This window comes from Scomber scombrus, chromosome 4 (genome assembly GCF_963691925.1).
Source record: "Scomber scombrus chromosome 4, fScoSco1.1, whole genome shotgun sequence".
Classification (NCBI taxonomy): Eukaryota; Metazoa; Chordata; class Actinopteri; order Scombriformes; family Scombridae; genus Scomber; species Scomber scombrus.
The window spans coordinates 33,193,920-33,214,224 of NC_084973.1; the positions used below are offsets into that span (position 1 = coordinate 33,193,920).

The 20,305-nt window shown below is 42.0% G+C and overlaps 5 protein-coding genes and 6 non-coding genes across 11 annotated transcripts in view; 4 read left to right on the top strand and 7 right to left on the bottom strand.

Moving 5' to 3' along the window:
* LOC133979436 (uncharacterized) overlaps positions 1-20,305 on the bottom strand; it is a 1,726,912-nt gene that overhangs the window by 815,465 nt on the left and 891,142 nt on the right. The gene's annotated exons all lie outside the window — the stretch shown is intronic.
* LOC133978633 (phosphatidylinositol 4-phosphate 5-kinase-like protein 1) overlaps positions 1-20,305 on the bottom strand; it is a 94,975-nt gene that overhangs the window by 50,501 nt on the left and 24,169 nt on the right. The window lies entirely within an intron of this gene.
* On the top strand, positions 1,737-8,178 carry LOC133978746 (protein FAM240B). Its single transcript, XM_062417060.1, has 2 exons — positions 1,737-1,861; positions 8,040-8,178. The coding sequence occupies exons 1-2, from the start codon at positions 1,740-1,742 to the stop codon at positions 8,176-8,178; spliced, it is 261 nt and encodes an 86-aa protein (XP_062273044.1). The 5' UTR covers positions 1,737-1,739.
* On the bottom strand, positions 8,571-13,420 carry nudt18 (nudix (nucleoside diphosphate linked moiety X)-type motif 18). The gene is made up of 7 exons (XM_062417770.1): positions 13,416-13,420; positions 12,559-12,731; positions 12,066-12,176; positions 11,887-11,989; positions 11,620-11,743; positions 11,334-11,458; positions 8,571-10,696 (listed from the first exon to the last, which is right to left on the bottom strand). The coding sequence occupies exons 2-7, from the start codon at positions 12,727-12,729 to the stop codon at positions 10,314-10,316; spliced, it is 1,017 nt and encodes a 338-aa protein (XP_062273754.1). The 5' UTR covers positions 12,730-12,731; positions 13,416-13,420; the 3' UTR covers positions 8,571-10,313.
* sdhaf1 (succinate dehydrogenase complex assembly factor 1) lies at positions 13,749-16,080 on the top strand. The gene is made up of 2 exons (XM_062418101.1): positions 13,749-13,818; positions 14,809-16,080. The coding sequence occupies exon 2, from the start codon at positions 15,115-15,117 to the stop codon at positions 15,361-15,363; it is 249 nt and encodes an 82-aa protein (XP_062274085.1). The 5' UTR covers positions 13,749-13,818; positions 14,809-15,114; the 3' UTR covers positions 15,364-16,080.
* Positions 16,780-16,861, bottom strand: trnas-gcu (transfer RNA serine (anticodon GCU)). Its single transcript has one exon. It is a non-coding gene; the product is annotated as a tRNA-Ser (tRNA).
* On the bottom strand, positions 17,733-17,804 carry trnae-uuc (transfer RNA glutamic acid (anticodon UUC)). Its single transcript has one exon. It is a non-coding gene; the product is annotated as a tRNA-Glu (tRNA).
* On the top strand, positions 18,033-18,114 carry trnas-gcu (transfer RNA serine (anticodon GCU)). The gene has a single exon. It is a non-coding gene; the product is annotated as a tRNA-Ser (tRNA).
* trnae-uuc (transfer RNA glutamic acid (anticodon UUC)) lies at positions 18,679-18,750 on the top strand. The gene has a single exon. It is a non-coding gene; the product is annotated as a tRNA-Glu (tRNA).
* On the bottom strand, positions 19,042-19,123 carry trnas-gcu (transfer RNA serine (anticodon GCU)). Its single transcript has one exon. It is a non-coding gene; the product is annotated as a tRNA-Ser (tRNA).
* On the bottom strand, positions 19,502-19,584 carry trnas-gcu (transfer RNA serine (anticodon GCU)). The gene has a single exon. It is a non-coding gene; the product is annotated as a tRNA-Ser (tRNA).

The window sequence follows — 20,305 nt, forward strand, 5'->3', positions numbered from 1 at the left end:
CATTTTTAAATTTGAGTGTTTGAGGTCATTTAGCAGTCTTTATAGTCCATGGAAGCTTTTTATTCAGTCTGCTCTGATGTAGTTGCTGGTTTTTTCCTGAAGTTCATTATATAACTTATTGGGTGTCGGTTCAAAGATCTGCATGTTATGTTTGGATGGCTTTAATAGTACATCAGATTTACATAATACAGTACATGAAACATGCTGGTTACATGTTATTTATCTGATTTGTTGCTGGGTGTCATAATAACATTATTAACATTTAATCACCTGTAAGATTATGTGAGCTCGTCTTGAAAACTGTGATCCCAACCAGGATAGTACCACTAACAGTCTTAATGCTGTAATATTATGTGTATTAGTGGTTTTATTATCCAGTGATGGAAAGTAAATAAACACATTTACTTTGCTTAAGTACAGATGTAAGCAGTGGTGGAAAAAGTACTTTCACTCAGGTACTCGGATACAATTTTTAAAAAACTGAAAACGGCTTTAGTTACTTTTCAGATGCAGATTTGACACAATGGATAATACAACAAGCTTTATAAATACAACTCATTGTTAAAGATGAAACCAGAAAGCAGTGTGTAGTCGGCTCACATTTCAGATGTCTATGAGTTGTTAACAGCTCCACCAAATACTGATTTTTCCCTCTAAACTTCTCACATGCTTTCATTTCAATAAATGTTCAAATGATCCAATATTTCAGCAAAAATCAAAGATTAGAGAAAAAGTCCAAAAAACTGAAAACTTCTTCTTTCCTCTCCCATTAATCATCTCACCACCCCTCACATTTATCTGCTGACCCTTTGGAGGGGCCCCACCCCTAGGTTGGGAACCACTGGACTAAACTAGCTAACTGTATATAAAGTAGTGTAAACTAGCTCCACCTCCAGCAGCTACAACAGTAACATGCTGCTCTAACACTGATGCTTCACTATTAATAATCTAATGATGTCATAATAATAATATATCAGTCAGAGGACCAAACCACTACTTTTACGGTAATACTGCATACTACATCACTATAATACTGCAGTACTTTTACTGTAATACTGCATACTACATCACTCATAATACTGCAGTACTTTTACTGTAATACTGCATACTACATCACTATAATACTGCAGTACTTTTACTGTAATACTGCATACTACATCACTATAATACTGCAGTACTTTTACTGTAATACTGCATACTACATCACTATAATACTGCAGTACTTTTACTGTAATACTGCATACTACATCACTCATAATACTGCAGTACTTTTACTGTAATACTGCATACTACATCACTCATAATACTGCAGTACTTTTACTGTAATACTGCATACTACATCACTCATAATACTTATCTGATTACTTCTTCCACCACTGGTTTGATACTTGTACTTCACATGAGATTTTCCATTTTATACTTCTAACTCTAGGTTTCAGAGGAAAATATTTGACCACTTAGATGTTTCTACATTAACATAACACTTAAATCTACAGTTTTAAACCATTTACTGACTCTTGGAGACCAACTGGGACACTTCAGATGTTACTGAATTCAGTTAGAACTTACAGTAAACTGGAAAGTACAATTTACCTCTAGCTCTAAGTCTTGGTGACTTCTAGGGGCTGAAACAGAGTCTCAGCTTGTTGGTGTTTGGTACGTATTAACTGGTAGTATCAGTTGTTGCAGACAGTATTAACAGCAGCAGTAGTTTGACACCCAGTGTTATGTTGTTGCAGATGAATGTGGCTCTGATCCATGATAGACTCCACATTAAGACGTTCTGGGAGAAGAGGATTGATGCTCACTCCGAGAATTCTTGCAGCGAGGAGGAGAGGATGAACGGTAGCGCACTCCAGAAGTTAGTAACATCATATCAGCCTGCTCAACACCACAATGACACACTTAGTTATACAGCCGCAAGTCAACCTCTAGAAAACAGATCCATAGCCACATTAGCAGCTCTGTGAGGCTGAACCTGAACTAGCATGTTCATGTTTAGCAAGTATAATATTAACCATGCTCAATGCCTTGGTTTAGCATGTCAGCATGCTAACATTTGCTAGTTAGCACTAAAAGCACAGCACAGCGGAGGTTGATGGGAGTGTCATTAGTTTTGCAGGTATTTGGTCATAAATGAAAGTACTGGACAAGATTTAAAAGTCAGAGGTTCAAAAGACATTTATCATAATCCAAATTCAATGTTTGAACAGATGATGGCTCTAGATGAAAAGTTATTATAATGAATCCTGAGGAAAGCATGAATGTGTGGACCAAATTTCACAGTAATCTACGTAATAGTTGTACTTCAACAAACATCTCGTGGTGGCACTAGAGGAAAAGTCAAAGGATCACCAAAGTCCATAGGATTCATCCTGAAGGGAACACAAATGCCTGAACTAACACTCATAACAATCCATTGAATACATGTTGAAATATTTCAGATTGGACTAAAGAGGTGGACCCTCATTTCCATCCATTGAGACATTCTGCTAGCATGGTTAAAAACTAACCAACATACAGTTTTAAAGAGGACTCATATTCTTCACATCTCCAGCTTCTATATTAATATTCTGTGTCTCTAAAAACTCCTTATTTATCTTCTACTGGTCCTTTATGCAGCCGCTCAGTTCAGCCTCTGTCTGAAACAGGCCGTTTTAGCTCCTGTCTCTTCTTCGACATGGAAGAAGAATGTGTGGAATAAAAATGTTGATAGCTCAGCAGTGATGATGATGATTAATCTGTGAAGTCATCTCAGATCTCTAAAACACACTGTATACTCTGCAAAAGTCTTTATCCTGAAAGCACCAACTTATTGAGCTCTTTGAATCTGTGATCAAAAGGAGGATGAATGTGGTTTCAGTGGTGCTGGACACATGCCTGTCTGGTAAATAGACACATCTAAAAACAGATCCTCATTACAAACAGCCATGTCTCTCAGCAAGAGGGAGGACATACCAGGATAAACACACCCGCCGACCCTTTCAGACAGTCAGCTTGTTAAAGGTCTCAGTAATGATGATCACTAATGAGCCTAAACATCAGACATACTGAAACCTGAACCATCCTGTACAGTCACTGACAAAATAAAAAGATCTTCAATATAAAACAACCAAAAATATGACGCTCTGGAGATGCTTGATGCCATTTATTTAGCATGAAAGAAGATCCAACAGTTTATGTTTGTGTGGGGCTATGAATGAAAACCATGCTGCTGATGAAGCTGTGAGTGAGCTCTGTCAGTATCAAACAGGTTTTATATGACTTGCAAAACAACTCCAACCACGTTTCTGATAACTGATTAACACGTTTTTGCAAGATAAGATATTGCTGTTGGGTTTTCACCAATCACATTTAAGCATCTTTCATAGAAGTCAAAAATAATGTTAACATGACTTTAAATGTATTCATCGTTTTATTGGAAGAATGAATCAGAGTGTTGATGGACAGCAGCTGGGGAGAGGTGTCTCAGCGTTGGTGTTGGACAGCACCAAAGGAGCATATCAGTGTCTGTGTTGATTGACAGCAGCTGGTTGGGCGTGTATGTGCTAGTGTCAGTGTTTGATTGACAGCAATTGGCAGGTGTTACACTAAATGAACGCAGATAAAGTAAACACACTGCTGTCACTACGAGTCGTGGACAGACAGCATGTTGTTAACAGAGCAACAACCAGACCAACACCTAATGGGTCTTAAGTGACAATTGCAGGTATGTTTACATACCATTATATTTACATAATTGATATTAGTGGTCTACTTCTCTCTGGTTAAAATTTGTTCGGTGGCTCGTTCATCAAGCTAAGCTGCAGGACAAGATGTGCGTTCATGTTTGTAAGTTAGCTAAGAAGGAGACTTTCACAGTAAAGTTAATGTAGGTTGTTGTTCAGAATCTGTGGCTCTTGTGTAGCAGGATGCAATCAGGCTCAGTGTGACTATCTGCTCTGCTTATGTATGGAAGAACTCCATCTGACAGTATTTCATCAAAATGATGTCATTATTCCATGACTGCCATCATGAAATTAGACCTGACCCGGGGCCTTTGAGCAGAAAGAGGGCTGGACCAATCCTCTTTGATGTCAATAATTATTGTCGCTGTCGGAAACTTAGCATGTCCAAAACTTAATATGCAGTTAAGAAGTTTCCACCAAACTGCAACGTTACCAATCAGAATAAAATAAAAGTTGTTTCCAAGAAAATTAAGTCTCATGATTGCACTGTGGTTAGGTTGGTTGGGGGGGGGTTGAATTCTTTCACCTTCGTTGTATTGGCAGATGTCTTAGTAGGACAAATCTAAAACCTCATCAAATAAATAATCCAAGAGGAGGGTCCACACTGTAATCTGACACCAGAGGGTCGGTTATCTCCTGGTCCGCCACATGTTGCATCAGCGCTTCAATTTGTATTAAGTAGATAGTTTAGAAACTGCTTTATCACAGTGAAGCTGTCGGCAATCAGATTCCTTCATTACATTATAATTCTTAAGCATATAGCATACACGTGTATCCTCCTTTATGAACCTTCACCTCTTAGCATTGCACCAACCATTAGACCTATCCCTCCTAACTCCAGTCATGGGCTCCTCTATCCCTCCTTATCCTCACACCGCCTCCTCATCCTCAACACACCTAATCCCCCTGCTATCCATTACTCTGTACCCCTAATCCCCCGACTATCAATGCCATGTATCTCCTAATCCCCCAGCTATCTTTTACCATGTACCCCTCAACTACACCGCCATCTGCCCCCCCAGTCACTTCTAACCCCGGCTCTAGTCCCCGCTAATTGTGTCCGTTATGTGTGACCCGGGTAGAGGTCTGGAAAAATGTGTTGCAGAGAGTCGAGGTGATAATGACAAAGCGATGAGTGATGGAGGCTGGCTGACGCGTAGACACGAAGCTCAGATACACAGGCTGAATTTAGAAGATGCTCTGTTTGAAATATTCAATAAGGACGTCTTCAGTCTACAGTCTGGAACTTGATCTGAAATCTGCCACGTTTTTAAAAATAATAACTGGTAACATATAATTTATACATCAGAACATGAAATGTCTGGATTAACCCTCCTGTTGTCCTCGAGTCAAGGAAGGAACGGAGGAAGAAGGAAGGAAAGGAGGGAGGAAGGGAGGAAGAAAGGAAGGAAAGGAAGGAGGGAGGGAGGAAGGGAGGAAGGAAGGAAGGAAGGAAGAAGGAAGGAAGGAAGGAAGGAAGGGAGGAAGAAAGAAAGAAGGGAAGGAAGGAAGGTAGGAGGGAGGGAGGGAGAAAAGAAAAGAGGAAGGGAGGAAGGAAGGAAAGAAGGACAGAGGAAAGAAGGAAGGTAATGGGGAGGAAAGAAAGAGAGAAGGAACGAAGGGAGGAAAGAGGGAGGGAGGAAGGAAGGAAGGAAGGGAGGAAGGAAGGAAGGGGGATAGAGGGAGGAAAGAAGGAAGGAAGGACAAAAGGAAGGAAGGAAGGAAAGAGAGAGGAAGGAAAGAAAGTGAGAAGGAGGGAGGGAGTAAGGACAGACGGAAAGAAGGAAAGAAGGAAGAGTCAAAACAGACGGGGTCAATTTGACCCGGGAGGACGACACAAAGGTTAGCCACAGTTAATGAACTGATGTCAGTCATCTAAAATCCCAACAGCACTGTAAAGCAACTGTAAAAACACACAAACAAGCGAGTGGGGCTTGTTTCTAGAGTGTGAAAGGCAACATCCGACCAAAAGATGGCGCTGACTAGAAGCTGCAACTCTGAGCTTCAATCCAGCTACAAATCCAGACTGTGGTTGGACCATAGACTGTATATAAGAAATGGACGTAACATCCGTGACGTCACCCATTGGTTTGTGGACTGCTGCTCGGAAGCCAATAGTATCGGATCTGAGCAGCGCCATCTTGAACATTTCCGGTGGATTCTACTTATATGGGCATCAGGAGGAGCATGAGGCGCCCTCCTGAACCTGTGAACCAATCAACCTGTCAATCACGACGTAGCCACGCCCTAATGCATACCCTGCTTTATCGTCACATATAAAATCAGGGAGGCCAAAATGTCCCAAATGAACATCATACTGCATTGAAGAAGGCTTTAAACTAGCGATTGAGACCATAAACACATTTTGAAAACGTTTACTGAGGTTAGAAATCAAGTGAGAAGTTGGTGAATTCTCCATTGACTTGTATAGAGACGGAAGTCCTTTTGACACCAAAACGGTCGCCCCCTGGTGGCCTTTTGATAGCAGTTTTAAGTTACTTCCACGTTGGCATCATTTCAGAGGACCGGAGCTCCCCGTCTGGGTTGGACATTTCATCCTGTCCTCTGTCCTCCTGCCTCTGCTGCAGATGTGATCTACTGCTGCAGGGATCGCTGGTAGAGGGAGGAGCTGTTTAGTCTCAGCCAGCAGTGACGTTTACAGGAGTTTTTATTAGCTTTAGTAGCATGCTGAGGTTGTATAAAACATGCTGGAGAATCTTGTTTCTACATGTTAATGCTTGTTGAACAGGTGGTTGGATAAAGTACTCAGTTACAGTTGTTACACTCATAAAGAGTAAAACGTTGTGTTTCACTTCATCCTGATCTTCCTGTTTGAGTCCATGACTGCTACATCTCTGGTGTGGTTTGTGGATTTTAACGTTAGCGACTGAAGCTGAGCCATGAAGAAGAAGTTTTATTGTTCAGGTGTTTCAATGGAAGCAGAGGTTGCTATGGAAACCACCTGGAAACACCAGATTAGTGAGACACAAGACACTTTCAAATGAAGTCTGTCTGTCTGTCTTTCTTTGTATCTGTCTGTCTGTCTGTCTGTCTGTCTGTCTGTCTGTCTGTCTGTCTGTCTGTCTGTCTGTCTTTGTATCTGTCTGTCTGTCTTTGTATCCGTCTGTCTGTATCTGCTGAGGTCAGGAGGATTATCAGCAGCTGAAAGAACAAATGGAATAATCCAAAAAACTTGCAGTGAACAGATAGTGAGGACAGCTGACAGTGAGGGTTAGGTTACACACACACACACACACACACACACACACACACACACACACACACACACACACACACACAGACACACACACACTTGTGTTTCCATCACTTCAAAGGACATTACATTGACTTACACTCATTTCCTGGAGACTTATCTTATATAAACTTTAACACCATGACAAACACATGCCGAACCCTAACCTTAACATAACCCTAAACTAACCTTAACATAACCCTAAACTACCCTTAACATAACCCTAAACTACCCTTAATATAACCCTTAATATAACCCTAAACTAACCTTAATATAACCCTAAACTAACCTTAACATAACCCTTAATATAACCCTAAACTAACCTTAATATAACCCTTAATATAACCCTAAACTAACCTTAATATAACCCTAAACTAACCTTAATATAACCCTAAACTACCCTTAATATAACCCGAAATCAACCTTTACATAACCCTAAACTAACCTTAACATAACCCTAAACTAACCTTTATATAACCCTAAACTACCCTTAACATAACTCTAAACTAACCTTAATATAACCCGAAATCAACCTTTACATAACTCTAAACTAACCTTAACATAACCCTTAATTTTACCTTCACCTTAAAACCAAATCTTGAAGTTGTGAGGACAGACAACACAGAAGTGTGTGTGTGTGTGTGTGTGTGTGTGTGTGTGTGTGTGTGTGTGTGTGTGTGTGTGTGTGTGTGTGTGTGTGTGTGTGTGTGTGTTTGTGTGTGTGTGTGTGTGTGTGTGTGAAGGCCATTAACTGTCAGTGAGGTATTGGCACGTTGATACATATTGGATATATATGTTAGATATGCATTGTCTCCTACTCCGAAGAGTATTTTTAAATTTGAACTTATTTTATCTCACACAGTTTCCATCACTATTGATATTAATAGTGTGTGTGTGTGTGTGTGTGTGTGTGTGTGTGTGTGTGTGTGTGTGTGTGTGTGTGTGTGTGTGTGTGTGTGTTTGTGTGTGTGTGTGTGTGTGTGTGTGTGTGTGTGTGTGTGTGTGTGTGTGTGTGTGTGTGTGTGTGTGTGTGTGTGTGTGTGTGTGTGTGTTTTCAGGTTAAGGGAGGAGTGGCATGTTCGTCTGGAGAGTCGAACCAAACACCTGAAGACCGACAACTACATCAAGAAGCTCAAGCAGGACAAATCAGCTGATGAGACAAAATCTGAAGAGAAAATACACGAAGAAGAACTTTGATCAGCTGACCTTTAACCCTTCATCCGAATGTGTGATCGTGTAGAATAATAAACCTTTTGACAAATAATGTTTTGAACCTGTTTGTTCTGTACTCACTGGTGGAAAGTAACATTTACTCCAGTACTGCTCTGAAGTATTGAGGCACTTGTACTTTCCTTGAGTGTTTCCATGTGATGCTGCTTCATCTTTCCACTCCTCTACATTTAGAGCTTTAGAAGTGTAGATCACACACGTTGGTGGAGCTGAGTCCCTCTGGTGGAGAAGAGGAGGATAAATGTTTCCTCTGATCTATTTAACGCTGTAGAGCTTTGAGTGAAAGTCGCCTGCTGAGGTGAGATGAGTATAAATATAGTTTATTAACATTAATATACAGTCACTGGCCTCTTTCTGTGTCATCATATTCAATCCAATACAACAGCTCTGCTTTAAATTCTACATTTATGAAGTTTATACATAGTCAGGAAGGTGATAATTCCACTTTATGTTTATTACTGAGCTCATAGTGGGTGACCGTAGTGTATTTGGATGCATTATATTGAATGATGTTCTTAATATTTAGTCCATCCATTAACAGACATGAGAGAGATTAGGAACACTATTCAGTTTAACGCAGGTCAGTTTGTGGTTCTCAACTCCAGAAATTTACCATCTGAGTGTTTGAAACTTGGTCAACACCACAAATTCTAAAGACTTAATCTGTTGATATGAGTGCTTCTTGCTTTAAGGCCCATAAAGCCTGATTTATGCTTCTGCGTCGGAACAACGGCGTACCTACGCAGAGCTCTCTGCGTCGACGCGGACCCCTACGCCGTCGCCTGAGGTGCACCTCCCCAGAAATGTAACTACGTGTCGAGGCAACGCAGACCGCAAGGGCTGTGATTTGTTTGCTTGGTAGTGATGTATTTCCGGTATCGTGAACTTCCGGTCGCTTGCCTATACCCCGCTATTGGATCAGGGAGGTAAACACAAAGAAAATGGACCAAGTACGATGAAAATACTGCAATAAAAGCACATTTTCTTCAACAATCAACAACTGCAACTGCAGCAAGATCCTCTCTCTTTCAGTTGCCATTGTTGTTTACTGTGACCAGAAAAGCTGGAAGCTAAACAAAGAATCAACTAGAGACACCGATAACCATCCAGGAAAGGAGCTCATCCCCCTACCGCTCTGGCGGTGAATTGCACCGCGACAAAACACAACGCATTCCCTCCACGCAGAACTTCGAAAGGTAAATGACCTTTACCTTTCGAAGCGTTTACCGGCTTTTTCTGGTCACAGTAAACAACAATGGCAACCGACAGAGAGAGGATCTTGCTGCAGTTGTTGAATGTTGAAGAAAATATGCTTTTATTGCACTTGTTCAATAAGACGCTCTTCTACTTGGTTCATTTTCTTTGTGTTTACCTCCCTGATCCAATAGGCAGGCGACCGGAAGTTCACAATACTGGAAATAGTGATCTACACATCTGACTGTACACATTATACACATTTCTACTAGGGTTGAGTCATTAAAACTGAATAACTGCATAATCATTTGCAGAGACTAACTTCGACCTTTGAGCTGTGGAAAAACTTAAATCAAGAGTTGAGCTGTGTAGTCTAGTATGAAGGGTCCATTAACATCTACTGGAGAGAAGTTTTCCCTTTCAGCCACTAGGGGGAGCTCTAAGCTGATGTAAACCACGATCACCTTGTTATATAGTTAGGGTTCTGTAAGCCTGTAACATTTATTCTTTTAATTAATGTGTTTGTGTATTTGTGTAATTATCATTTTGATTAATACATGTTTGTGCAGTTAAAGCTTGTTTGTTATGAATATTTAAAGTTATTTTTGACACATGATCTATTTAGTTCTTGTAAATGTCGGCATGCAGCAAATATTTGGTCATTTTTTGTTTAAACCCACCATGAATAACTGGGCTCATGCACCTTTATTTCTAAACTATCAACTGTTAAAACTCTATAGAGAATCAAACAGTGATGTAATATAAACATCCTCATGTGCTGCCTGTTGTTAGTGTTTTTATCTCTGAGTGTTTGTGTGTAAAATGAGCTGCTGTTCAACATGTGGACTCTGATGAACGGTGAAGGAACCGATCAGAAACACTGAACTGTCTCTCAGGTGTAAGGTTGGTCAGTACAGGCTGTGGATCGGTAGGATCGAAGTGTTTTTGGTTATTTCTATTAGTTTCTCTTTCAGGGTCTGTTTCTGGACTTCCAACCAGACGTATCGAGGGTTTTCCACCGGAGGCGGCTGCCCCGTCTCCGTCCGCTCCACCTTCTCCCCGTCCTCGTTGCGTTGGACCCGGTCCGGTTTCAGAGCCACCAGCGTGTTGAAGCAGACGCCGTCGGTCTTCCCGTGCTGCCGGCCGTTGTGCTGCAGGCTGAAGACGCCCAGCGTGTTGACTTCGTGGTCGTAGTACGCTGACGGCATCGCCTCCTGCACCACCATGTTGGCCCCCCATGTCACCACGTGGGTCTTCACCGCCGCCGCTGTGGGCAGGTGGAGCACCGGGGCTGCGGGGCAGAGGACGGGGTTTTATTGTTGGGTTTTAGGATTCATACCCAGGACTGTGGACTGTGGACTCTCCTGGTCAAATCTGACTGTATTTACACAATATAAACACATTTCCACTAAGGATGAGTCATTAAAACTGAATAACTTCGACCTTTGCGCTGTGGAAAAACGTAACCTTCCTGTCGTCCTCCTGGGTCAAATTGACCCCGTCTGTTTTGACTGTTCCTTATTTCCTCCCTTCCTTCCTTCCTTCCTTCCTTCTGTCTGTCCTTCCTTTCTCCTTCCTTCCTCCCTCCCTCCCTCCCTCCTTTTCTTCTTTCCTTCCTTCCTCCTTTCCTTCCTTCTTCCTTCCTTTCCTCCTTTCCTTCCTCCCTCCCTCCTTTTCTTCCTTCTTCCTTCCTTCCATCCTTCCTCCCTTCCTTTTTTCTTTCCTCCCTTCCTCCCGTCTGTCCTTCTTCCCTCCCTCATTTCTTTCTTTCCTTCCTTCCTCCCTTCCTCTTTTCCTTTTTCCCTCCCTCCTACCTTCCTTCCTTCTTTCCTCGGTCCTTCCTTCCTCCCTTCCTTCTTTCCTGTCCTTCTTTCCTTCCTTCCTCTTTTCCTTTCCTCCCTCCTACCTTTGTTCCAACACTTTGGTACCTTTGATGAGCAGCATCCAGAGCTTCTGCTCGGCGTTGGTGAAGACCAGGACGAGTCTCTGCAGCACGTGACGGCAGCTCAGGTCTACAGGTAATGTGACAGGATGCCCGGGAGACTGACGGTACCTGAAGGCAGCACACGAGCCAGAGTCACTGTCAGAACTCACCTTCATCCTCTGCCTCACACTTTATATGTACGACTATGAAATTCAACAAAACTGACCCTGATAGGCAAAAAAACAAATAAAAACAATCCTTAACAGCAGAGACAAAGTTTAAAGTCGTACTTGAGTCCAGACTCGATGAGACGGAGGATGTCTCGTCCTCTCAGAGGAAGAGCCGACTGTCTGTCCCACCAGGCGGCCTGAAGAGACTCCTGATCTGCTGCTTCCAGACTCTTCATGGTCCCACCTGAGACACAGTGAGTCCTCATAAGAACACACATGTAACACAGAGGTACAAACGTGTGTGTGTGTCTGTGTGTGTGTGTGTGTGTGTGTGTGTGTGTGTGTGTGTGTGTGTGTGTGTGTGTGTGTGTGTGTGTGACCTCTGACCTGTGATTTTAGCCAGGAAGATGAAACGGATCCACTGTGGTCCCTGCTCTTGGATTAGCAGCAAGGTGATTGGCTCACACTCAAACCCCGCCTCCTCCTTCACCTGCCGATAAACAGAGGGGTAACTCAGGTGTGTGTAGGTGTGTGTGTGTGTGTGTGTGTGTGTGTGTGTGTCTCACCTCCCTCTTCAGCGCCTCCTCCAGACTCTCTCCCACCTCCATCCTCCCTGCAGGCAGATACCACTGCTTATAACAATCCTGCTTCGCCTCCTGCACCATCAGCACCTCCTCCTGATGAACACACACACACACACAAACACACACACACACACACACACACACACACACACACACGTAGAAATTATTTAGATTTTGAACTTTCAATATAATGAGTTGATTTTTTCTCTGTGTTTAATGTGTAAAAATGCTCTTTATTTTCTAATAAACAATTTTAAAAAAGAGTGTTGTCTGATTATTTTAAAGGAACAGTCCGACCATTTAAAAATCCTTGTTTCTCATCTTTGAACAATATTCCATCATTTTGCAGATTTTTAAATATTCAAAATAAGAAACTAAAACACACAGACGCCAAATGAGCAATGAGCTTGTGTTCATGAACTGCACATCACTCCAAACTGATGAATCTTTACATTAAGAGCTATTATTAAAAAACCTTGTCGTTGAAGATGACGGCGCCGACGATGAAGGTGACGTTCTTCCTCAGAGTGGCTGGTTTGCTCTGGTCCAAGGCCACGTCACACCCGGTGACCTCTGACCCCTGACCGCTCAGCAGCCTCTCCACCTGCTCCTCCACCTGCTGCTGCTGCTGGTCCATCACCTCCATGGCTGCAGAGACACACACACACACACACACAGATACACACACACACACACACACACACACACACACAGAGTTAAATACACACACACATGCACACAGAGTTAGATAGACAGACAGACAGACAGACAGACAGACACACACACACACACACACACACACACACACACAGAGAGCAGCCTTTTAATCTCTTATCATTGAAAACATAATTTCACGGCGTTATTACGCTGATGTTTATACTGTTATGCGCTTTTTCTGCCACTAGGTGTCGCCGTTAGACAGGCTGTTACTTTTAAGACGCTTCTAATACACTTGTAGTTCTTTGAGTCTTTAATTTGTGCTTAAATGTTGTTCTATTTTGATTTAGAATGATCCTTTAATTTGGGCCTAGTGTGTGTGTGTGTGTGTGTGTGTGTGTGTGTGTGTGTGTGTGTGTGTGTGTGTGTGTGTGTGTGTGTGTGTGTGTGCGTGTGTGTGTGTGTGTGTGTGTAGGAACATTATCCACATAATGACCCACATACACATAACATCTCAGTTCCTGCCTCTCTAAACTGTATAATATTCTATGTGATGAGCAGAAACAGTCACAGTAAGTTTATCTTCTATTATTAAATGTGTTTTGGCGGGAAAACATTTACTGAAACATACTTAGACACGTCAGACGGCTTAAAATGAGAAATAAAAGCACAAACCTCGGTGTGTGAGTGTGTGTCAGCTCTGTCCGAACAGCTGATTCCTGTTTACATACCTGACACCAGCAGAGCAAACCGGAAGCACTGATACTCTTCCGGTTCGGATGTTTCAATACAAGAGCGTCGGTGAATATTAAATAACACTTTAACAGTTTGGACTCATGTAACCTGCTGTCTGTATTCACACCATAATATACTGATGTACTGATATTCACCAGCTGTAATAAAACCCCTCAGCGGCCTGTCTGCTGTGTCAGGCGCGTGGAGGTGTGCTTTATGTTGAAAGGACTTACCGGAAGTCAGGTTTGCTTGTGTCGTAACTGTTGTTAAGGTCACACATGTTGAGGCTGTTTCCATCAGCTGATTCAGGTAATGTCGGCTCTGTGCTGATCTGCAACCTCAGGTGAGTTTAAATTCAGTTTATCTGTCAATGTAACGTTTAATTCATAGTAACGTTTAATTCAATGTAACGTTTAATTCAATGTAACGTTGTGTAATTCAGTTTAATGTTGTTTAATTCAGTGTAACGTTGTGTAATTCAGTTTAATGTTGTTTAATTCAGTGTAACGTAGACTCATAACAGTGGAGGAAAGTAACTCAATATATTTACTATTATATAAGTGCAGTTTGAGGTACTTGTATTTTACTGTAGTACAGTTTGAGGTACTTGTACTTTACCGTAGTACAGTTTGAGGTACTTGTATTTTACTGTAGTACAGTTTGAGGTACTTGTACTTTACCGTAGTACAGTTTGAGGTACTTGTACTTTACTGTAGTACAGTTAGAGGTACTTGTACTTTACTGTAGTACAGTTTGAGGTACTTGTACTTTACTGTAGTACAGTTAGAGGTACTTGTACTTTACTGTAGTATTTCATGTGATGCTACTTTCTACATCTCAGAGGGAAATATTGTACTTTCTACTCCACTACATTTATTTGACAGCTTTAGTTACTTTTCAGATGCAGATTTGACACAATGGATAATATAACAAGCTTTATAAATACAACACATTGTTAAAGATGAAACCAGACAGCAGTGTGTAGTCGGCTCACATCTCAGATGTCTATGAGTTGTTAACAGCTCCACCAAATACTGATTTTTCCCTCTAAACTTCTCACATGCTTTCATTTCAATAAATGTTCAAATGACTACATCACTTATAATACTTTAACTACATCAAACACTACTTTTACCTCTGATGTAAACGTAATGGTTTGGTACCATCAGATAATTGGTCATTATTCAAATCAACCAACATTTTTTGACTGTTGATTCTTTAAATGCTAATCTGCCATAACGTATACACAGTACATACCAGCTGCAGCATTGTTGCAACAGAAACACATATTGTCTGTTTTAGTTATTTAACGTAGGTTGTTTTACTCTTGCAGGTTTAAAGCTCAGAGATCAGATCGACCCTCTGCATCGATCCTGCACCTGAAACCCCACAAGACGTCCTGCTTCTCAGCCAATCAGAGCTCCACCTGCCAAGACTGACAAATCAGCAGAAAAGAGACAAAGAGGAGCCTCGTGGTGCGTTCACAGTCCTCGGTGTTCATCCTGTTGTCTGTGTTGAGCTCAGCGTGTTCTTCAGTGTCGCAGCATGAATCAGACGTAGCTTCCTGCAGACCTGGTTCCTGATTGTTCTCCGTTTTAAAAGAAGAAGCTTCGTCTTGTGTGAGGATCTGTCGTGTCCGATGTCGCGGCACAGCAAGCTGCAGAAGCAGGTTCTGTCTCTGTACCGGCAGTTCCTGCGCGCCGGCCAGGACAAACCGGGCTTCATCCCACGAATCCGCGACGAGTTCAAAGAAAACGCTCGTATCAAGAAGACGGACGTGATGCACATCGAGTACCTGTTCCGACGGGGCCAGAGGCAGCTGGAGCAACTGAAGGACACCAACACCAAACAGCTGGGCTCCTTCTCCAAACCCAAAGAGCAGAGCTGACCTCTGACCTGCACCACGTCATGTGACCCTGAATCACACCGACAAATACCTCCAGAAAAAAGCAGTTATCACCAACATAACATGCTGAGATGCTGCATTCAAATCCAGTGGGACATTTCCTGCTGAGTACAGAGAAGATGTGATAAACTGAAATACAGACATTACACTGAATTCATACAACAGTAACAATAAACTCTGTAATGGACAAAGCTGTTATGTGGAAATATTAATATTGCAGTTATTATATATATTTGTAATTATCATATAATTACCATAGTAGCAGTATCCATCATTCAGTGTGTCTACAAGCAGCAAGTATCCTGGTGATGGTTTGTGCATTTTAACATCAACACCAGGGGCCACATGCATAAAACTGTGTGCCACAAATATGTAGACACATTCTTTTCATCAGATTGTAAAGCTGTGTACAGGCATGGTAACAGTAAACCATCAGCAGTGATATCTCAGTTTTATGTCTGTGGCTCAGATCCAGGTGTCTGATTGTGTAAGCAGGTGTGTCATCAACTTCATCAATCAATTTTATTTGTTGGGTTTGAAACTGTTTCTGAGCTCAGTTAGTCAAACTATACCGATACAGAGACCATTGGTGTGGCCCTGGTTAAGAATTTTAAAGACTTATTTCACAGATTGTTGAAAGTTATGAAGGAAATGTATCAGTGATGATTAGACCTGGAATGATTATTATTACTATGTGGAATAAATGACTTATGACTATTATGATAATGACTTATTTCAGTGTATTTTACATTTTCTTCTTTCTTATTTTACAGTTCTTCGTGGCAGTTTATGATAATCACTGGCAATAATATAACTAATGACTCATTAATCATGACCTGGATGTGGTCAAGCAGCGGATTTCTTATGGCGCTTTTCCACTACACAGTTCCAGCACAACTCGGCTCGGCTCGGTACGGTTCACACACCAAGCAAGAAAATTGAGCCGTATAGCTGTAACTATGGTTGTAACGCTGCTGCCGGTATTTAAAAATGCCGGTTGGCTCATGACTCTTCCAGCGACAACTCTTCTGACCAATCAGCAGCCAGCAGTGTGTCGACGTCACATTTTAGTACCGGCTTGGCTCGCTTGGAACCTCACCAGAGCAGGTACTAAAAAAGTACCAGGTACCAGGTACTTTCCCTAGTGGAAACGCAAAAAGAACCGAGGCGAGTCGTGCTGGAACTGTGTAGTGGAAAAGCGCCAATAGACCATGTAGCACTGACCCAGTTCCCACTGCAGATACCAACAACGGGACACTGAAAGAGCCGCCAATCACTAACTGCTGCTACTATTACCACTACTAGTAAACCTGCAGTAGATTTTGCCTTCATGAATGGCTCCTCTGAATCTGCTGCTCTAAATGTGTCTTTTTCACACAGTGCAATATGAACATGATACGACGAGGATGGGATTCGAACCCACGCGTGCAGAGCACAATGGATTAGCAGTCCATCGCCTTAACCACTCGGCCACCTCGTCTGTTGATGGCGGATAAAAGTACGATTATTACTGCTATTACTGCTACTACTGTTACATCTACTACTACTACAACAGGTACTGCTACTACTAGCTGGAGACAGAAATGTTTGGGGGGGCAGTTTGATGGTTGGTGGTCCTCGGGGTTAGTGTCAAACAAACCGTAGCACCACTTCATACCGCAGCAAAAAAATAAAAATAAGAAAGAAAAAACTAATCTAAAAACAACACAACACACTATAATGTCCCAGTGTGGTATCTCAGACCCACAGAGAGAGGAATAAAGAATTATAATTAGACATGATAAAACACCGCCCTAGATGCCCTTCCTGTGTGTCCCTGGTGGCAGAAGGTTGCTGTCACCCTCTACAGGTCGTCTCCACTCGCCTGGATGGATGTCCCCATCTGCCGTGATGCTGTCAGTATCCTGGTGGGATATATCTCACTTCCCCTGTGTTGGCTGCATCTGTGTAAGACAGATAATTGTGCAAGGCAACACAGGCCTTCACGATGTCATAGTTGAGTTGGATCTCCATAAAATGAAAAATCATTATAACGCTTTGATGAGCTACTGTATTTACAGGTAAATGTTCATATTCATATTGGACTGTTTGAAAGAGGAATATTTAAAGCAGCAGATTCTGATGACTCTGATCTAATCAGAGGAGCTGTTCATGTAGTTAAAATCAACTGCAGGTTTACTCAGAGGCCATGGTAGCTGCTGCTTGGTTAACAGTCCTCTGGATGTGAGCGTTACTCCTTCATTCATCAGATGAACCTTTCAATGCTGAAGAGTCAGCAGCTAAGCAGAGTGAATTCTATGATATTTGATATACTTTATTGATCCCAAGCTGGGAAATTACAGTAATATTAGTTCCCATACCGGGAGTCGAACCCGGGCCGCCTGGGTGAAAACCAGGAATCCTAACCGCTAGACCATATGGGAATTATGAGAGCTCTGATTAATAAACACTTTTTAATTTTGAAACAGTAGCCTTGTGTTGTTATTTAGCCTTTTTAAAGATTTTGAATGAATAAATCAGTTAATTTTACTTTATGAAAAGAAAAGCGCTCGTTATTTTGAACAGGCGCCGGACCTGGGTAGTAGTTATAGTACTTGTAGTAGCAGTAATACCAGTAGCAGTAATAATCGTACTTTTAGCTGCTATTGACAGACGAGGTGGCCGAGTGGTTAAGGCGATGGACTGCTAATCCATTGTGCTCTGCACGCGTGGGTTCGAATCCCATCCTCGTCGAATCATCTTCATATTGGACTGTTTGAAAAAGACACATTTTAGAGCAGCAGATTCATGGAGGCAAAATCAACTGCAGGTTTACTAGTAGTGGTAATAGTAGCAGCAGTTAGTGATTGGCGGCTCTTTCAATGTTCCCATGTTGGTATCTGAAGTGGGAACTGGGTCAGTGGTCAGCTCAGAAACTGTTTCAAACCCGACAAATAAAATTAGAATTCTAGATGGGAGACTTGACCTGCCTCCGCCAGCAACTCTGCCAGGCACGGGCATGGTGAATGCCCATGCATTCGTCGGCGATGTCGCATTTCCCCTTCATCAGAACCTGATGAGACCATACCCATGGGTATTAGTACAAGTACTAATACTAGTGCTACTACTACTACTGCTGCTACTACAAGTACTATAACTACTACCCAGGTCTGGGGCCTGTTCAAAATAACGAGCGCTTTCTTTTCATAAAATAAAATTCACTGATTTATTCATGCAAAATCTTTAAAAAGGCTAAATAACAACATAAGGCTACTGTTTCAAAATTAAAAAGTGTTTATTAATCAGAGCTCTCATAATTCCCATATGGTCTAGCGGTTAGGATTCCTGGTTTTCACCCAGGCGGCCCGGGTTCGACTCCCGGTATGGGAACTAATATCACTGTAATTTCCCAGCTTGAGCTCAATAAAGTATATCAAATATATCTATCATAGAATTCACTCTGCTTAGCTGCCGACTCTTCAGCATTAAAAGGTTCATCTGATGAATGCAGGAGTAACGCTCACATCCAGACTGTTAACCAAGCAGCAGCTACCATCTGATCTGATAGTCCTGAGTAAACCTGCAGTTGATTTTACCTCCATGAACAGCTCCTCTGATTGGATAATCTAAATCTGCTGCTTTAAATATTCCTTTTTCAAACAGTCCAACATGAATATGATACGACGAGGATGGGATTCGAACCCACGCGTGCAGAGCACAATGGATTAGCAGTCCATCGCCTTAACCACTCGGCCACCTCGTCTGGTGCAGCTGAAGTTATTATTATTACTTCTCGTTCTATTACTACAAGTACTGTTGCTGGATGAAGGGGCCTGTTCAAAATAACAAGAGCACATCCTTTTCATAAAATAAAATTCACTGATTTATTCATGCAAAATCTTCAGAAAGGATAAATAATAGGGGCGGGAATCTCTTCGATTAAATTCCAAATCAGAGGGCTACGATTCAATTATAAAACCATTACTGATGCTACTGATGTTTGACTGGTCTCTAGTAGGTATGACAAGAAGGTCTTTCAACACAACTTGCTTTTGGTCAGTGGTGCGTGGATTGATTTGTCCTCTTTGACGGGAAGCAAATTAGCTCCATGACAACACAGATGACTAAAGTGGAGTTGCTACGACCGAGGATGGGATTCGAACCCACGCGTGCAGAGCACAATGGATTAGCAGTCCATCGCCTTAACCACTCGGCCACCTCGTCTGTTAACAGGCAGGTTGAAAGTCCATCTTGTCAGGTCTTTGTTTGAACACGCTGTGAAACACAGTGACATGAGAGTTAGAGTCACATGTCCTTTAACATCTGTGTGTCCTTCTCTGAACCCTTCTCTCCTTCTCTCCTTCTCTACATCTTTCTCTCCTTCTTTCCATCTCTACCTCCTCCTCTCATTCTCTACTTCCTTCTTACCTTTTTCTATTTTCTTCTCTACCTCTTCCTCTCTTTCTGTCTCTCTCTTTACCTCCTTCTATTCTTCTTTCCTTCTCTATTTCCTTCTGCCTCTCTCTTTACCTCCTTCTCTACCTCTTTTTCTTCTCTATCTCCTTTCCTTCTCTATCTCCTTCTGCCTCTCTCTACCTTTTCTTTCCTTTTCTATCTCCTTCTCTCCCTCTTCCTCCTTATGTTCCTCTCTACCCTTTCTTTTCCTTCTCTACCTTCTCCTCTCCTTCTTTCATTCTCTATCTCCTTCTCTCCCTCTTCCTCCTTTCCTTTTCCTCCTCCTTCTGTTCCTCTCTACCTTTTCTTTCCTTCTATATCTCCTTCTCTCCCTCTTCCTCCTTTCCTTTTCCTCCTCCTTCTGTTCCTCTCTACCTTTTCTTTCCTTCTGTATCTCCTTCTGTCTCTCTCTCTACTTCCTTCTATCATTCTGTACCTCCTGTCCTCCTCTCTCACCCCCTGCTTCTTTTCCTCTCTATCTCCTCCTCCT